This window comes from Sus scrofa, chromosome 3, assembly GCF_054392235.1.
Source record: "Sus scrofa isolate SSC_HxYL_T2T_F1_AM1 chromosome 3, Sscrofa_HxYL_maternal_Yorkshire_Landrace_v2.0, whole genome shotgun sequence".
Lineage (NCBI taxonomy): Eukaryota > Metazoa > Chordata > Mammalia > Artiodactyla > Suidae > Sus > Sus scrofa.
The window spans coordinates 95,656,678-95,675,551 of NC_139385.1; the positions used below are offsets into that span (position 1 = coordinate 95,656,678).

At 33.8% G+C, this 18,874-nt stretch overlaps 1 protein-coding gene across 5 annotated transcripts in view; it reads right to left on the bottom strand.

Moving 5' to 3' along the window:
* Positions 1–18,874, bottom strand: part of VRK2 (VRK serine/threonine kinase 2) — a 100,484-nt gene that overhangs the window by 47,657 nt on the left and 33,953 nt on the right. For all 5 annotated transcript variants that reach the window (XR_014841894.1, XM_003125120.5, XM_005662535.4 and 2 more), the window contains 5 exons: positions 16,301–16,350; positions 15,523–15,592; positions 13,247–13,334; positions 11,359–11,464; positions 10,051–10,143 (listed from right to left, as the gene is read on the bottom strand). Coding sequence is in view for 4 of the 5 variants with exons in the window: in XM_003125120.5 (XP_003125168.1) it covers positions 10,051–10,143; positions 11,359–11,464; positions 13,247–13,334; positions 15,523–15,592; positions 16,301–16,350 (407 nt within the window). In the remaining variant the exon portion in view is untranslated. The remainder of the gene's footprint in view (positions 1–10,050; positions 10,144–11,358; positions 11,465–13,246; positions 13,335–15,522; positions 15,593–16,300; positions 16,351–18,874) is intronic.

The following is an 18,874-nucleotide window of genomic DNA, read 5'->3' on the forward strand; positions in this document are numbered from 1 at the left end:
AAGACTAAAAAACAAGGCTAAGCATAAATGAAGAATACACAAATGATATATGTTCTGACAAAGCCGTATGACTAAAAAATGAGACAATGGTAAGGAAAGAAGGAAAGTAAAATAAACTCCTTAACAGCAAACTTATTTAAGTTGTGGTTAAAAAAAAAGTACACATATATGTGTGTATGTGTGTGTGTATATACACACACACACATACACACATACACACCACAAAAGACTATCATGGTAGTACTAAATACATAAAAGTGGGCTCAAAGCATCTTTAAAACTTATAAATACCTTTAAAAGGTATAACCAATAGAACAAAAGTATAGACTTCCATAAACAGACTCCTTCCCCTCAAAAAACTCAAAGAATATAAAATCAAAGAAAACACAAAGGAAACACAGCAAATTTAATTATGAGTATTTACCAAATACTATTTACCAAACAGTACAGCAGTGGTCTTTATAAAACAGAACCTATACAAGAATCAAGGAGACAGACTGAAACACACTAAATCACTGAAGGCTTAAATACCACTCTTGGTACAAAACAGATCAAGTGGACAAAAACTAAGTGAAGATATAGATGACAAATAATAGAGACAATAAGGTAGGTCTTTTGGACACATATTTAACTTTACACTATGAAAATGGAGACTTGTTCTCAAGAAAACATGGAGACTAACAGATTTGATCCTCTTCCAAGTTACAATGAAAGCTTCAGTGCATTCCAAAGAATACAATTACTGTGGACAATATTATGACTATCTTGTCATAAATCTAGATTTTAATAAAAAAATTAATTTTTAAAGGTCTTTCTACATAAAAATTCAAAAACCTTATATTGTGCTACTTTTTGGTGAAGGAGAAATATAAACCTTTCAAAAAAATAAAGATAATAGAAACACTACATATCAAAATCCATGAGGTATAATATAAAGTAGTAACCAGGGGAAAAATCATGGCCCTAAACATTTACAGATGTAAAAAAATTTAAAATGAAAGTAAGTGAAGTAAACCCTAAGTTGAAGACCAAGAAAAGGAACAAAAGGGTAAATTTAAAAGAGTACAAGGAGTTCCTGTCATGGCACAGTGGAAACAAATCCGACCAGGAAACGTGAGGTTGTGGGTTTGGTCCCTGGCCTTGCTCAGTGGGTTAAGGATCTGGCATTGCCATGAGCTGTGGTGTAGGTTGCTGATGCAGCTTGGATCCCATGTGGCTGTGCCTGTGGTGTAGCCCAGCAGCTACAGCTCCGACTGTACCCCTAGCCTGGGAACCTCCATATGCTGAGGGTGTGGCCCTGAAAAGCAAAAAAATAAATAAATAAAAATAAATAAAAGAGTACAAGGAAAAGATATAATAAAGGTAAAATCAGAAATTAACAAGATAGAAAAGAAAAACAATATATTTTTCTAATAAATCAAAATCCAAGTTTGTTGAAAAATTGACATAATGGACAAGCTAGCCAATTTCACCAAGATAAAAAAAGGAGAAAGCAAAAAGGAAATTTAAAAAAGGAAACAACTATAGAAGCGGAAGAAATTTAAAAGTCATAAGAGACTACATTGCAGGCCACCACACAAGTAAATTTATAAAGCTAAACAAAATGGACAACTACTAAAACTGATGCAACTAGAGATAAAAAGCTTAACAACCAATTTCCATAGGAAAAAACAGAGTTACAAGGAACTTCCTCACAGAAAAGCAGCAGAAGCAGACAGCTTCACATTCAAAACCCAAAGGGTACGAATGTAGTAGAAATAGTTCTGGAACATAGAAAATGAAGAGAAACTTCCAAATTCCTTTTATAAGCAAGTGGAATGTTATTTGAATCTGATAAAAAATAATACAAAAACAAATATTTATAGACCAACATCACTTATAAACACCAACATGAAAATACTACATAAAATATTACTGAACATATTTCAATACCATATAAAGTAAATAGCATCATAACAAAGTGGGACTTTTTCCTGGAAAGTAAGATTGGTTCAATATTAGAAGCATAACAATACGTTATACTATATTAACTGATCTGAGAAAAAGCATCATCATTTCCATACATGCAAAAAAAAATCTTTTGACAAAATTCAATATCCATTTCATAAAAACAAAATGCCCATTCAAGAACATAGGAATTGATGGTTATTTCCTTAATATAACTATAAAGACATACACACTCATATACACATACTCACACATAGGCAGGCATACCTTAGTCCTAAAGCCAGCATCACATTTAATGGGGTACTACTTTTGGCATTTCTACTATATCAAGAGGCAAGGATGATCACTATCTTCATTACAATTATCTGTGTACTGAATGCATATTTGACAAAATAAATCAGAAGTACAAGAACTAGAAAAGAAGGAAAACTATATCTACTGGCATAGGATATGACAGTTTCCTAAGAAAACTCTGGAGAACAATTACTATAACTACCTCAAGTAAATTAAGTAAATTAACAGGATATTAAATGGATGCTTAAAAATCAGTAACTTTCATATACAGGAGCAATAATCACTTAGAAAATAAAATGGTAGAGTAAAATCACACTGACAGTACAAACAAAAATGGTTTAATATTTAGAGATGTGTAAAAAGAAATGTGAAAAACATGAGAAAAGCTTTAACATACTCCAGAAGATAAAAATGTAAAAGCCAGTGAAATACAAAAACATTCCTTGTTGTTGAATAGAACATCTCTTCATCATAAAGATGTCAGATCTTCTTTAAATTACTTTAAAAATTTAACAAAATTCCAATGAAAACACCAACAAGTATTTTTAATGAAACTAGACAACAAAATATAGAAAAATATGAATAGCAAGAATACTGAAAAAGAAAATATACAAGGCACTACTAGCCATACCAGATATTAAAATACATTACAAAGCCTCATTAATTAATGCATTAGTATGGCAATGAAGCATAAACAGACAAACCAGAAGTATTCAATAAACCCAAGTATATACGGAAATCTATTACATAAAAAAGACAGCATCTAATATCACTGAAGCAAAGATTTCTTAGTAGTGTTGAAAAACTGGAAAATCATTTAGGGAAAAATAAAATTGGGTCAATATATCCTGTCATGTAAAAGAATAAACTCTAACTGAATAAGAGACTTAAATGCAAAAAATAAAATCAAATAATAAAATTGATATAAAACTTGTCTGTAGAACAAGGTTATAAACCATGACTTCCTACCTGTAGTAAACAAAAGATTGATAAATTTGACCACATTAAAACTTTTTAAATTAACCTTCTACATGGCAATGAAACATCACATGAATAATCAGAGAACAAAAGTCAAAATGGGAGAAAATATTTGCAAAATATATAGCAGATGAAGAGCTAATATAATTCATATCTAAAGAACTCTTCAGGCCCACACCAAGACATATTATAATAAAAATGGCAAAATTTAAAGATAAAGAGAGGATTCTAAAGGCAGAAAGAGAAACACAAAGCATTCATTATAAGGGAACCCCCATAAGGCTATCAGCTGATTTCTCTACAAAAACACTACAGGCCAGAAGAGAGTGGCAAGATATATTCCAAGGTCTAAAAGGGAAAAATTTGCAGCCTAGAATACTCTACCCAGCGAGAATATCATTTAAAATGGAAGGAGAAATAAAGAACTTCTCCAACAAACAAAAGCTAAAAGAGCACAGCAATACTAAACCCATTCTAAAAGAAATACTGAAAAGCCTTCTCTAAATAAAAAGGAAGTAAGAGGAAATAGGATGGAGGAAGCCAAAATCGGAAAGCAATCACTTACATGAATCAGTGTACAGATCGAAAAGGAAAAAAAAGAAACTACTGTAAAAGTGACAATAAACATAAGGAACAGCAAAATGACAAACATGAAGATGTTGAAAAAGGACTTCGAAATCATAAAATGTGGGGAAGGAAAGTTAGAAAATCTTGACTTTTTTTTTTTTTTAAATAATGCATTTGAATTTACATGACTATCTGGCTAAAGCAAGCAGAAAAAGGAAGAGGTCATACTTAAAAAAAACAGGGCAACCACAAATCAAAACCAAATATCACATTCACAAAAACTAAAAAGAAAAGTACACAAGCATAAAATAAATGGAAATCATCCAATCAAAAAAAGAAAGGAACAAAGGAGAAAAACTTTCCTTGAAAAAGACACATATAACCATTGTAGCACTATTCACAACAGCCAAGACATGGAAACAACCTAAATGGACATCAACAGATGAATGGATTAAGAAGATGTGGTATATATACACAATGGAATACTACTCATTCATAAAAAAGAATACAATAATGCCATTTGCAGCAACATGATGAATGGATTAAGATGTGGTATATATACACAATGGAATACTACTCAGCCACAAAAAGAACACAATAATGCCATTTGCAGCAATATGGATGGAAATAGAGACTCTCATACTAAGTGAAGTAAGTCAAAAAGAGGAAGACAAATACCATATGATAGCACATATCTGTAATCTAATATAGGGCAAAAATGAACCTTTCCTCAGAAAAGAAACTCATGGACTTGGACAACAGAATAGGGGTTGCCAAGGGGGAGAGGGAGGGAGTGGGATGGACTGGGAATCTGGGGTTAATAGATGCAAACTATTGCTTTTGGAATGGATAAGCAATGAGATCCTGCTGTATAGCACTGGGAACTATATCTAGTCACTTGTGATGGAGCATGATGGAGTATGAGGTGAGAAAATGAATATATATATATATGTGCCTGGATCACTCTGCTGTACAGTACAAATGACAGAACAGTGTGAAACAACTATAATGGAAAAAATAAAAAATACTTAAAAAAACTCTTCAACATCAAGGGAATAAAAAAACCTCTAGAAAAATTGGCACAAGTCATGAGCAGACAATTCACAATAAATAAAAAAAAAAAATTTAAAACCGGTCCTTTTTACTTTTGGCATTGAGGAAATACAATGGCTGGATTTACACTCCCACTGCGTAGAAAACTAAATAAAATAACTGAAAGCTGAAATAAAACCTTACTACTAGATATACCAGATATCTACTGCAATAGCTTTTTTTTTTTTTTTTTTTTTTTGTCTTTTTAGGGCTGCAACTGTTCCCAGGTGGTTGAAATGCCAGCCTACACCACAGCCACAGCCACAACAATATGGGATCCAGGCCACATCTGTGACCTACACCACAGCTCACGGCAATGCTGGATCCTTAACCCACTGAGTGAGGCTAGGGATTGAACCTGCATCCTCATGGATGCTACTCAGCTCATTTCTGCTGAGCCACAATGGGAACTCCTAAATTTTTTTAAACAAATGAAACCAAGTGGTGGCAAGATGTGGAGTAACTGGAGTTATCACACTTTGCTGGTGGGAATGTATAATGGTACAATCACTCTGGAAAACAGTTTGACAATTTCTTTTAAAGTTAAACATACAGTTCCACATGATCCAGAAATTCCACACCTAGTTATTTGCCCAGGAGAAGTAAAAGCATACCTACCTAAAGACCTGTATGTGAATGTTTACAGCAACTTCAATCGTAATTGTTAAAAACTGGAAACAACACAAATATCTATACAGAGGTATACAGATAAAGAATCTGTCGTTTTCGATGGACTACTACCTATCATTAAAGAGGAATGAACTACTAATGAACTGCAGCACAAATAAATTTCAAAAACATTATGCTAAGTAAAGGAAGCCAGACACAAAGAGTACAAACCTACAATGCCATTTACATGACATTTCTAAAAATACATTTTTTAAAAAGGGGGCAGAGGCATTGCCAAGAGGTAAGAGAAGGAGACTGACTGCAGAAGGGAATGAGAGAATTTTTGAGAATGACAGAAATGCTCTATGTCTTGATTGTACTGGTAGTTATACAATATACGTGTGTCAAAACACATCAAACTATACATTTAAAAGGAGGAATTTTACTGTTTGTAAATTATACTTCAAAAAACCTCACCTTAAAAACATATGTAGACATATAAAGGCTTTTAATATATATTGCCAAATTGCCCTTCCATCAACTTAATTTCTTCTCCTACACCCATTTAATGTACATATCCACTGGCATCCTACAAGTGCCTACACCCTCACCAGCCTCAATATCATGAAGTTACTATATTAGACTTTTCTTATTTGATAAAGTTCTTTTAAAGTGTTGACTTGCTGTTTTGATCTGCATATCTCTTAGTTTTTAGTGATGGTGAATTTTTCATCTATTTCTCAGTCGTATTACTTCTCTGTTTTGCCTGCTCATTCATTATATTCATTGTTTTAAGAAAGAATTTGGTGTTTTTCTTATTAATATTTTAGAGGTCACTATATATCCTAAAATACTTGTCATAAATACACTTCCCACTCTTCACCTGCCTTTCATTTTTGATTTTTTAAATGTACAGACATCTTAAAATTTTAAATTTCTCAATATTTTTCTAAGATTTTGAGGGGTACTTTTATCTAGAAATTTATTTCTTCATGGATAGTTCAGTTAAATATTCAGCTAAATGTTTTCTAATTTTTTATACAGTCAATTTTTAAATTTTTTAAATCTCTGCTGGTACAGTGGCTACTAGTCACATGTGGTTATTTAAATTTAAATCAATTAAAATTAAGCTTTTCCCCTAAGTTTCTTCTAGTGTATAGTTTTGATTCTTAATGTCTTTAATACATGAATTTATTTGTGTGTATGGTATGAATCAAATTTCATTCTTTTGCATGTGTCTATCACATCTTCCTACCACCATTTACTGATTAACCTATATTTGCCCCATTGAAGATTCTTGACACCCTTGTCAAAGATTAGTTGATTGTATATGCATCATTCTCTAGTCTGTTCCATTGGGCTGTGTCAGTTTTTATACCAATAGCATACTGTTTTGATAACTATAGCACTGTAATATAGTTTGCAATCAGAAGTGTGATGCCTCCAGTTTTGTTCTTTCTCAAGACTGCTTTGGCTATTGAGGATCTTTTGTGGTTCCATATAAATTTTAGGATTTTTTTTTTATTTCTGTGAAAAATGTCACTGGAATTTTGATAGAGACTGCATTGAATCTGTTTATTGTTTTGGGTAATATAGACATTTTAATAATGTTAATTCTTCCAATCCATGAGCACCTGCCTTGGCAATGATTTTTTTGCAACTGAAACCAAAAGCTTAAGTAACAAAACAAAAATAAATAACTAGGACTACACCAAACCAAAATGATTCTGCATAGCCAAGGAAACCATCAACAAAATGGAAAGGCAATTTATGGGATGGGAGAAAATATTTGCGAACTATGTATTTGATAAGAGATTAATATCCAAAGTACCCAAGAATTTATACAAATCACACACTCAAAAATACCCAATTAAAACATGAGCAAAGGATGTAAATAGGCATTTTTCCAAAGAACATATACAAATAGACAACAGGAACATGAAAAGTATTCAACATTATTAATCATTAGGGAAATGAAAAATTAAAACCACAATGAGACATCACTTCATACCCATTAGGATGGCTATTAGAGATAACAAGTGCTGGTGTGGATGTGGAGAATTTTTTTTTTTTTTTTTTTTTTTTGTCTTTTTGCCTTTTCTAGGGCCGATCCCACGGCATATGGAGGTTCCCAGGCTAGGGGTCTAATCAGAGCTGTAGCCACTGGCCTACGCCAGAGCCACAGCAATGTGGGATCTGAGCCACATCTGCAACCTACACCACAGCTCACAGCAATGCTGGATCCTTAACCCACTGAGCAAGGCCAGGGATCAAACCGGCAACCTCATGGTTCCTAGTTGGATTCGTTAACCACTGCGCCACGAAAGGAACTCCAAGAAAGGGGAACCCTTGTACACTGTTAGTGGTAATGTAAATTGGTACAGTAATTATGGAAAATAGTATGGCGGTTCCTCAAAAAAACATTAAAAATTAAACTACCATATCATCCATCAATCCCATTTCTGGAAATAATCCAAAGAAAAAGAAATCATTATCTTGAAGAAATATCTGTACCCCCATGTTACCGTAGCATTACTAAGAACAGCTAAGATACATAAACAACTTTACTGCTAGCTGATGGATGAATGGATAAAGAAAATGATATATATACAATGTGATATATAATAATATATATTATTCAGTGATAAAAAAGAAAGAAATGTGCCACTTGCAACAACATGGATAAATCCAAAGGACATTATGCTAAGTGAAATAAATAAGACAGAGAAAGACAAACACTATATGACCTCACTTGTACGTGGCATATGCAAAAATGAAACTTACAGAACCAGGCAGCAGTGGTGCCAGGGGCTGGGCAGTGGAAGAAATGGGGAGATATTGGTTAAAGGGTACCAACTTTTTGTTAGAAGATGAGTAAGTTCAATGGATCTAATTCCCTACCTGGTGACTATAGATAATAATACTCTATGCTCCAAATTTGCTAAAAAGTAGATCTTAAGTATTATTAGCATAAAAACAAAACAAAGCCAAAGGTAACTATGTGACATGATCAATGATTACATGATTACAGTAATCATTTCACAATATATATGTATATTAAGTCATAACTTTATATACCTTAAAAAATCATGTTTACAAACTAAATATATGCATTTTTTTGTCAATAAAGCTGGGGGGAAAGCAATGTGAAAAAATGAATTTAAATTAAGTTAAAGTCGGTTCTTCAGTCACATTTTTAAGACTATTTTTTAGAGCAGTTTTAAATTCAGTTTTACCAAATTTAGAACAATTTAGGTAAAAGCGAGCAGAAAGTACAAGTTCTCATATACCACCGCCCACCCTCCGATATAGCCTCCCACACAATCAACACCGCCACCCTCCAATATAGCCTCCCACACAATCAACATCGCACACCTCAGTATTACATCTGTTACAATAAATGAACCTACACTGATATATCATTATAGCCAAAAGTTTATAGTTAACAATAAGGTTCACTTTTGGTGTGGAATATTCTATGGGTTTCGACAGCCACATAATGACATGCCCCCACAAATGTTTCATTTCTCTTAAACTCTTCTGCACTTGGCCTATTCATCCCTCCCTTCCCTCTAGCAATCACTCCTGGCAATCACTGGTCTTTTTTAGTGTCTCCATAGTTTTGCCTTTTCCAAAAGTTAGATAACTGGAGCTATGGAGATTTTCACTTGGTAATATATATTTAGGTTTGCTCCATGTCATTTCATGTCTTAGTTGCTCATTTCTCCTTAACACTGAGTAAAATGGTATTGCCCGGATGAACCAGAGTTTACTTATCCACTCACCTATTAAAGGATATTTTGGTTGCTTCAAGTTTTAGTAATTCTGAATAAAGCTACTATAAACATGTGTGTGTGGGTATTTGCGTGGATACAAGTTTTCAACTCCTTTGGGTAAACACCAAGGAAAATAACTGCTAGGTCATATGTGAGAATATGTTCAGTTCTGTAAGAAACTCCCAACTGTCCTCCACAGTGGTCAGACCATTGTGCATCTCCACCAACAATGACTGAGAGTTCTTGTTGCTCCACATCCTCACCAGCATTTGGTGTTGTACTACCCACATTACTAGTGCTCAATAGTCACATATGGCTAATGGCTACCATGTTGGATAGTAACATATACGGTATTTCCATTATTACAGAGAACTCTTTTGGAAATGCTGCTCTCTTTAAAACTTAATTGTTTATACAGTAGAAGAGGAACTAAGGCGACAGCTTTTTTTGGTTTTTTTTTGCCTAAATCCATCCTTTCTCTTAGATTTTGATGGTTCTTTGTTTATATTTTTCAGAAATTCAAATCCCTGATCAGCTACTTCTTAACTATGTGTCCATTAACAAATTACTTAACCTTCCTTAGTCTCAGTTTCTTCATCCAAATCACTTATTGGTTTAGTGCTTTATATCAGATAAGCAAGGTAAGATAAATTAAGAAAAACTACAATACTCATCACATTAAGTCTTCATTTGCAAACTCTTCTGGGTTAGAAGCATGGTTTTTGAAAGTCTCAGTATGGTACTTTGAAGATCCTTACTAAAAGCAAAAGCTTAATACTGTACCTACCCGATCTGGATTTCTGTAACCCAAAAGTAGATTTGCTGCTTTTATATCACCATGGACATATTCATTTTCATGTATATATTCCAATACATCCAACTGCAAAATGAAATATATAGGATTATACTGATGTCTGTTTAGAACTCATGATTTCTAAACACTCTGAATAGAGAACAACATGTTGGTTTTTTTTTTCAAATTAACAATGGCCAAGTCATGTATTTAACAATTACGCATTTATCTGTCCTAAAATTATCATGTGTGCTGGTTGCTCATCCTATGAAAAAGCTGAATAAAATGATCCTCAAATATTAAGTGTTTTAACTCCACCTCTGATGGAAAGGAAACTAAGATTCAACAATGCCTACATGCTCCTGACAGCCCAATGGCCAAATCACACTGTGCAAAGAGGAATAACACAATAAAATCAGATATCTAAAGTGAAATAATCATGATGCCAACTCAGCAAGTATTCACCCAAGCGATAATTATAAATAAGTTTTGGGAATGCCAGAACAAAGTCCCATGGTCCATGATCACAGAGAAAGGCAATTTCCCTCTGCAGAGTAACAAAAAACACCTATGCTTCATCTTCAAAGCCCTTGAGACTTGCATGTTACCTACACCTAGTGCTCAATAAACATTTGTTGGCTGGCTAGAGGATGAATGGGAAAATTAATGACTTCTATTTGCCACATTCCAACCTGGCATGAGTAGTTGCATTCTATCTAAAATGGAAAAAATAAAATGGAGCTTAGGCAAAGCAAACACAAACAAGATAAGATAAATATGTGGTATAAACAAAATGTGTGCATGGGTGCTATTAAGATTTCATTGCTTCTTATTTGGCAAAGTATATATTATTCATTGCCACACTAATTACTGACACCATCCCAAACTCATAATAAAAACTTTATAGTACCCCCTATCATCACACGTGTAATATGGAAAATAATATATTTTGCCATAGTTTGCACTGTTATAAATATAACTGACAAAAGAGAGGTTATTCTTATAGCAATGCAAGCTTGTTCTGATATGTAAAACAAAGCTGTGAGGGAAAAAAAAAATTAGACTGTAGAACCAAAGCCTAATTGAGTTTGTAGTGCCAAACACAGCACATTCTGTCACTTACAGAGCCCACTGTTATCAATTTTGCCAAAATAGCATCTACTCTCAATAACTGACATTTCTAGGGCAATAATCCTTCATTCTCTGATAATTCCACAAAGGGCAACAATTTGTATGTTGTAACAAGTAAACAGTCTGAAAATGGTGAAAATGGAGCATGGAAAATAAGTCATTCCTTCTTACCATTCGGACACCTAGCTGTAGGACAGTTGACTTTTTAAAAGTACCATTCTGGTCTGAGATCTTCTGCAAATTTATTCCTAGTCTTTCCATTACCATAAATCTGTAACTATGAGAAGGAGAAATCAAAATAAGATGCAAAATAGCAATGCTGAAACTATGAATCTGAAACAATGGAAGACACCCCCAACCTAACAATGAAGAATGATGCAATTTGAACCATTAGAGAATGAACACACATTAATAATCTTGCTGTGCTTTTGCAAAAATATTCTACTATATACGTACTTTGCAGTTAGTTTTCTAGTAGAAGAGCATGCTATACTGAACCACCAGTCTTAGATCGTAAAGAAAAGAAAGAGAACAGCCTTTCTCAATCAGTCTTAAATTTAACTTATTTTGACTCCATTATCTTCTCACCATATGGCCTTGAGAAATTATTTGTCCATACAGAAAATTTTATTTTTTGTTTACTTGACCTGATTAAATCATATTTACTTTCTCTATATATTTATAAACATATGTTTTATGTATGTGTTTGTTTTCTAATTTGTTTTTCTTTTTTGGCTTCCCCCTTGGCCTGTGGGATCAAATCTGAGCCAGAGCTGCAACCTACGTATTCCACAGCTGCAGCAATGCTGGATCCTTAACCCACTGCACCTAGCTGGCATCAACACAGCTCTTCCACAGAGACAAGCTGGATCATTAACCCATTATGCCATGGTGAGAACTCCAACATACTTTTTTAAAAATGTACTTCCTTTTCTTTTCTGTTTGGGACCTCCTCCCTTCTTTTCTTCCCTTCACTTACATACCTTGTTAGCCTATAGTCTATATCTATCTATGTATATCACCACAAACACAGAGGAATTTGTCTTTGTTTTACAAAAATGCAATCTTATTATATGCACTTTTTTGTATCTTATTTTCTTAATAATATCTTATTGAAATCCTTACAAATCATCGGGTAGAACTCTAACTGATTTCCTTAATGGGTTACATAGTATTACATCATATTATGTACCATGATTTTCTTGCCCATTCAGTCCCCTATTGGCAGCCCTTTACTTTGTTTCAAGATTATTGTTTGTTTATTTTGTTTTTATCTATAGCACTTAAAAACTCTATGAGCAAAGCCCTGACCTCTGAGCCTATTTTCTAACCTAGGGGAAAAAAATATTATCATCTATCTTAAAAGGCTATTGAAAAAACAAAGTGGATACCTAACAAATGACAGAATTTTTTTCTTTTTTAAAATCACTATTAATGAATTATTTATATGTGACCACTAGCCATGTCTGGTTGAGTTTAAAAATATTTCTACAAATTCTTTGTTGTGTCTCTCCCAAAGAGAGGAACCTTAATTATTTCTCCTTTCTTGAATATGGGGTAGACTTAGTGACTTGCTTTTAGCAAAGAGAATATAGTAGAAATGATGGTATGTCACATCTTAGATAATAAAAGGATAGCAACTTTCTTCTTGGATGCTCTTGTACATCTCTTTCTCCCTCTCTCTTTCAATTAACTGCTCTATGGGAAGCCAACTGCCATGTCTTTCTGATGCTTAGGCAGCCTATGGAGAGACCTGCTTGGTGAGAAAGAGAGGTTTGCCAACAATCACATGAGTTATCTTGAAAGCAGATCCTTCCCCAGTTGAATCTTGAGATGACTGTAGCCAAAAAAACATCTGACTACATCCTCATGAGAAGTTCTGAGCCAGAATCATCTAAGGAAGCCATTCATACATAGATAACCAACCCACAGAAACTAGGATAATATGTTTGTCATTATAAACCACTGCATTTTAGGTAGTTATATAGCAACAAATAACTAACAGACCACATATAAACAGTTATATGACAATATTTTGATTATAATAATTCCATTTTACCTTCTTCCCTTGAATTCAGTAATACCAGATCCATAAAACAGAGGAATTCCTAAATAATCAAGCTGTTTGAGTTTTATCCATTTTTTGACTGCAAAGACAAATTTAACAGGAAAAAAAGATTTACTTTTTCAGAAAAATATTTCTTACATTTGCATAGGTGCTTAAACTTATTCAGCTAACCTAAATGGAAGTTTTTTTTTCTTTTTAGGGCCACACTTGCGGCATATGGAAGCTCCCAGGCTAGGGGTCAAATTGGAGCTACAGCTGCCGGTCTACACCACAGCCATAGCAACTACAGGAGCCATGCCTGCAACTCATACCTCAACTCAAGGCAATGTCGGATCCCAGACCCACTGAGCAAGGCCAGGAATCAAACCTGCATCCTTGTGGATACTGGTTGGATTCATTTCCACTGGAAGGAAACAATGGGAACTCTCCCTAGATAGAAATTAGACCTTCCTGGAAACATTTTCAAAAAATAAAATATATCTAGTTAATAGTTTCAAATGCTGTATTTGTCAATATAATTAATATAAAACATATACAGATTTCTTTCTCTCTTTTTTTTTTTTGTCTTTTTGTCTTTTTTAGGGCTGCACTCACAGCATATGGAGGTTTCCAGGCTAGGGGTCTCATCGGAGCTGTAGTCACCGGCCAATGCCACAGCCACAGCAACATTAGATCCAAGCTGCGACTGTGACCTACAACACAGCTCACTGCAACAATGGATCTTTAACCCACTGAGGGAGGCCAGGGATCGAACCTGCAACCTCAGGGTTTCTAGTCGGATTTGTTTCTGCTGAACCATGATGGGAACTCCCAAATTTCTAACATTTAAATTTTTTAAATTAAATCAGTTATAACCAAAACAAAAATGGTCATAGTCATAAAATGCATTGATATAATTTACGCAAATGTTTCTATTCATTAAAAGATCCATTCCCTTATATGCTTGTTAAATTTTTAAATATAAAATATGTTAACTACCAAAGGATCAGTAGAAAGATTGATCTTCCCCATTACTAAAAATCTAACCACAGAAAAGAACAAAAAAAAGTAAAGAAATTGGCCAGAAAAATCATCTTACTCTGAAATTATGCTATATAGAAACTGATTAAATTTTGTTTAAAAAAATCAAATTCACTTAAATAATCAGGTAGCTTATTTAATTTTTCACTTTTCTACCATATATGCTTAATGTTTAAGACAGCTCTACTGATAAACAGTGAAGTTTAATGGATTCTATTTGTCACTCTGACATAGTTTAAGCAGTTAGTAAAGACTACAGTCTTAATGTTTAGAAAGTTTTATTAAAGAAAGCAAAGCTAATTATTGAGGTTAGACTCATCATTCTTTTTCCTAAACATAATGTAAAGGACCTTGACTATATAGTCATTACTCATATCAAAGTCCTTGAAGCTTTACTTAGCATCTATATCATACAGTATTTATAAAATGTATTTATTCTTCTTAGTTCTGCTCATATTTATTTAACATTCAAATCCTCTGATAGTGCTTACATCTGATATCCAGCTCCCAATTAATTTCCCAACATTCAAGTTTTTAAATTTTTAACTTATTTCCTAAATCATCTTAATGTTTAATCATTTCCACACACATTACCCTAATCTATTCTATGGTCATTACTTTTGTTTATAATCTACTGCCATTTTAATGTTTTTTCCTTTTTTTTTTTTCCTTAGGGTTGCACCTGCAGAATATGGAAGTTCACAAGCTAGGAGTCAAATTGGAGCTGCAGCTACCAGCCTACACCATAGCCACACCAACATAGGATCTAAACTGTGTCTGCAACCTACACCAAAGCTCATGGCAACACCGGATCCTTAACTCACTGAGCAAGGGTAGGGATCAAACCTTCATACTCACAGATACTAGTCAGGTTTGTTACTGCTGAGCCACAATGGGAACTCCTAATGTTTTATCTCATATTGTTCCTATCCAAATGGTTTTTTCTGTGGTAGAAACAATTTTATTCTGCTATCTTTTATACCTAGAAAACTCTTGGTAAATTAGGTCAATAACATTTTGTATAAAGTAATAGAAATTACTTTGACTTGAAATATTTGACATATGTATACAATATCAAGATTTGTATACCATCTCTCTCGTGTTCATATAATAGTTAACTGTGTCATTTTACAATAAAGATTTATAATTGAAAAGAAGTTTCCATAGGGCCAGAAAAAGACAAAAATATTAACACCCTCTTTGGCAAATATATATATGGAAGTAGCTTACTTTCCTAATTTACTTACTATTGTCTTTTTTTGCAGCTCTTTGATAAAATTTAAGCTCTGAAAATAATGGGCCATTTTCTTGATATTCCTGTACAAGAAAACAATTCATTTTATTAGAAAAATTTTAAAGGTGGAATTCGTGTGAAACTATGAGTGTACATATGTAGTACATAATAGTTCTTGAATCATTTATCAAAAAACACAGGCACCAGATTTCCACAAAGAATCTCAAAAAAGCACTACATAAACTTGAAGAATCTTATTGTTAATTTGACATATTGTAATGCTATCTCTACACAGTCTTACACATCAAAGTCGTCTTCTTATGGGAAGAATTAAAAGCGCTGAGAATTGTACACATACATAGACACACTTAAGGTGTCCAACATGTACAACAGATTAGATACACTGCAAACTACCGTGTGGTTCCTTCACACAAAATACTTATACTGAGTGTCTACTGTTTCTCACTCATTCTGCTAGGCACAGGGGATACAAATAAAAATAAAACCTCTTCTCTGCCTTTAAGGACTCTACCATCTGAGCAGAGAGGGAAGGAGAGGGAAAAGACAAACAACTAGATAAGACAGAAGGATGATAAATGTCAACAGAGAAGAACAAAAAATGTTCCAATCTTTACATATTAATAATGTAAAAGTATATCATAGTATTAAGTGTACTGATAAGTAAATTTGTGAAAACTAAGGTGAGAAACATTTTTACAAGAATAAAATGAATAAAACAGAAAATTAAAAGTCAGATATACACACAGTACAAACTTAAGAGCAATACTTACCACCTTTATTACATGTTTTGCATCTTTATCTGGTTCACTTGCGGAGAAAGCTGCAGAACAAAAAATAGTGAGGAAAAAAAATACTTGTTCACAATTACCGAAAGCTTACTATACATCCCAAACACTGTACTAAGAACCTCTTATGATAGATATCTTCATTTTACACAAGGTCCCTCTAAGGTTTAACAAGTTGGATAATTTGCTAAGTAGTAGCAGATTGGGGATTTGAAACTCAAATCTGACACCACAGCCCACACTCTCTACCATGAACCATTTTCAAATGGTCAAACATAGAAACCAGTAGATTATATTAATCATATAGATCCCAATAGTGGAGAAACTATTTTCTAGCATTAAACTCAATAAATGATATATAGTAAAATCCATCGATTCAGTTTTGCTAAATTAAAGTCTATGATAATTCAGAAAGAAAATTGGTTCATTTTAAGTAGAAAGCTCAAAACAATTTCTACTTGGCAAAATTCTAAAATAAATCAAGTTAGAAAGAGAATAAAGTCTTTTGAAAACATCTCCTGAGACTAGAAATCAATTATTCCTAAATTAAAGAATATACATCTCATAACATAAGCTCATTAATTTCAAGTTATCTTCATTTTATTATTTACTATTTGCATTTTATTTTATTTGTCTTTTTGTCTTTTCTAGGGCTGCACCCATGGCACATGGAGGTTCCCAGGCTTGGGGTCAAATCAGAGCTGTTGCTGCCGGCCTATGCCAGAGCCACAGCAACACGGGATCTGAGCTGCATCTGTGACCCACACCACAGCTCATGGCAATGCCGGATCCTTAACCCACTGAGCAAGGCCAGGGATCGAACCCACAACCTCATGGCTCCTAGTCGTATTCATTAACCACTGAGCCAGGACAGGAACTCCTACTATGTGCATTTTAGATGCAGTAATTCAACTTGATTCTCCCGTACAAATTTTTTAATCAAATTAATCATTTCATTGACATTATCTAAATTATTAAAATATTTTTTCTTTGTTCTCAAATCTTTATAAGAGAAGCTGATATTTATATTTACTTGTATTGTAAAGGTCTAGAATTCTGTCATTCATCTATTCACTCTTCATCTATTCCTTTATTCATTCAGCTAACCCATATTCATTTATCAAGAGGCTAGCACATGCAAGGCCCTGTGTTAAGTGTTAGGATGATGTTTAAAGGAAAAAAAGTCAAGCTAGTATTGACAACGGCACTTAGGTTGAGAATAAGATCAAATTCTTCAGGTATATTTTCAGTATATTTATCAAAACAGTATGTCCTCTTATTACTGCCACTATAATTTTTCCTTTTCTCCTAATTCTATTATATTTTCTCCATTAATTCACTTAATAGATGTAATAAATATATTATAAATTTAGTAAAGTATATAAATTCTACTCAACTCATGCACAATTTTCTTAAGCAATCTCCAAAACTTTTGATGTTAGCAATGCTATAAGACAGATGACGAAATCAATTTCAGTTGATATTAGATATAAATTGTGAACCAAAATCTCTTCACAGTAACAAAGGAACTAAACTTATTTATGTCAATTAAAGTTTTCTCGAGTTTCCGTCATGGCTCAGTGGCAACGAACCCGACTAATACCCATGAGAATGCGGGTTCAATCCCTGGCCTTGCCCATTGGGTTGGGGATCTGGCATTGCTGTGAGCTACGGTATAGGTCTCAGATGTGGCTCAGATCCCACATTGCTGTGATGGTGGTGCAGGTCAAAAGCTGCAGCTCTGATTTGACACCTAGCCTGGAAACCTCCATATGCCTTGGGTGTGGCCCTAAAAAGAAAAAAAAAAATTATTTTCCTGGTTACTCATAAAAGTCATTTTATTTTCACCCATGAAACAGTCTCAAGGGAACTGCAGGAGGAATGAATTATGAATATCTCGGAAGGATAAAACTAAAGAAAGCATATAAAGACAAAGGGGCCCAGTCCTAGTAAAGAAAAAAACAATGAGAAAAGCCCTTCCTTCCACCCCATGGCAAACTATTTTTACCAGTGTGGTACCCAAGGCTGGGGAAAAACTGTTCTGCCCTAACCCCAGTCTATTCAGTATAGCACCGACTACAGATAGTAATCTTTCTTTCCTAAGGTAGAGGCAGGTAGAAACTTCCTGCTTCTTGTCTGAAAGCAAGTGGCTAGAGCAGCAAATAAATCTTTAAATCCAATGGAATATAAAAAAAACAGAAAAGCACAAAAGGAAAATGAGGGTTTCAACTAGATAAATAACTGTGTTGCAAATGGGAAAAAAGACATCCAACCAGTCCAATGTCCTACTCCTTGCTCATTTCGATCAGTGTATCTTTACCACTTTATAATCTGAATCTTCCTTTCATACTATTTCACATGAACACAATCATCAGCTGACATAGACTTGAAACATCCTCAACTCTTCTCATTTGGTAGACACACAAGAATCTCTATAAACTTTCAAGCCAGATTATATTGGAGGCCCTAAATCCAAAATCAATTGACTAGAAAGCTCTTGGAGATGAATGCTGAACAAACAAATTGTCCTGATTATGATGGAGGTCTCTTTACAGAAAT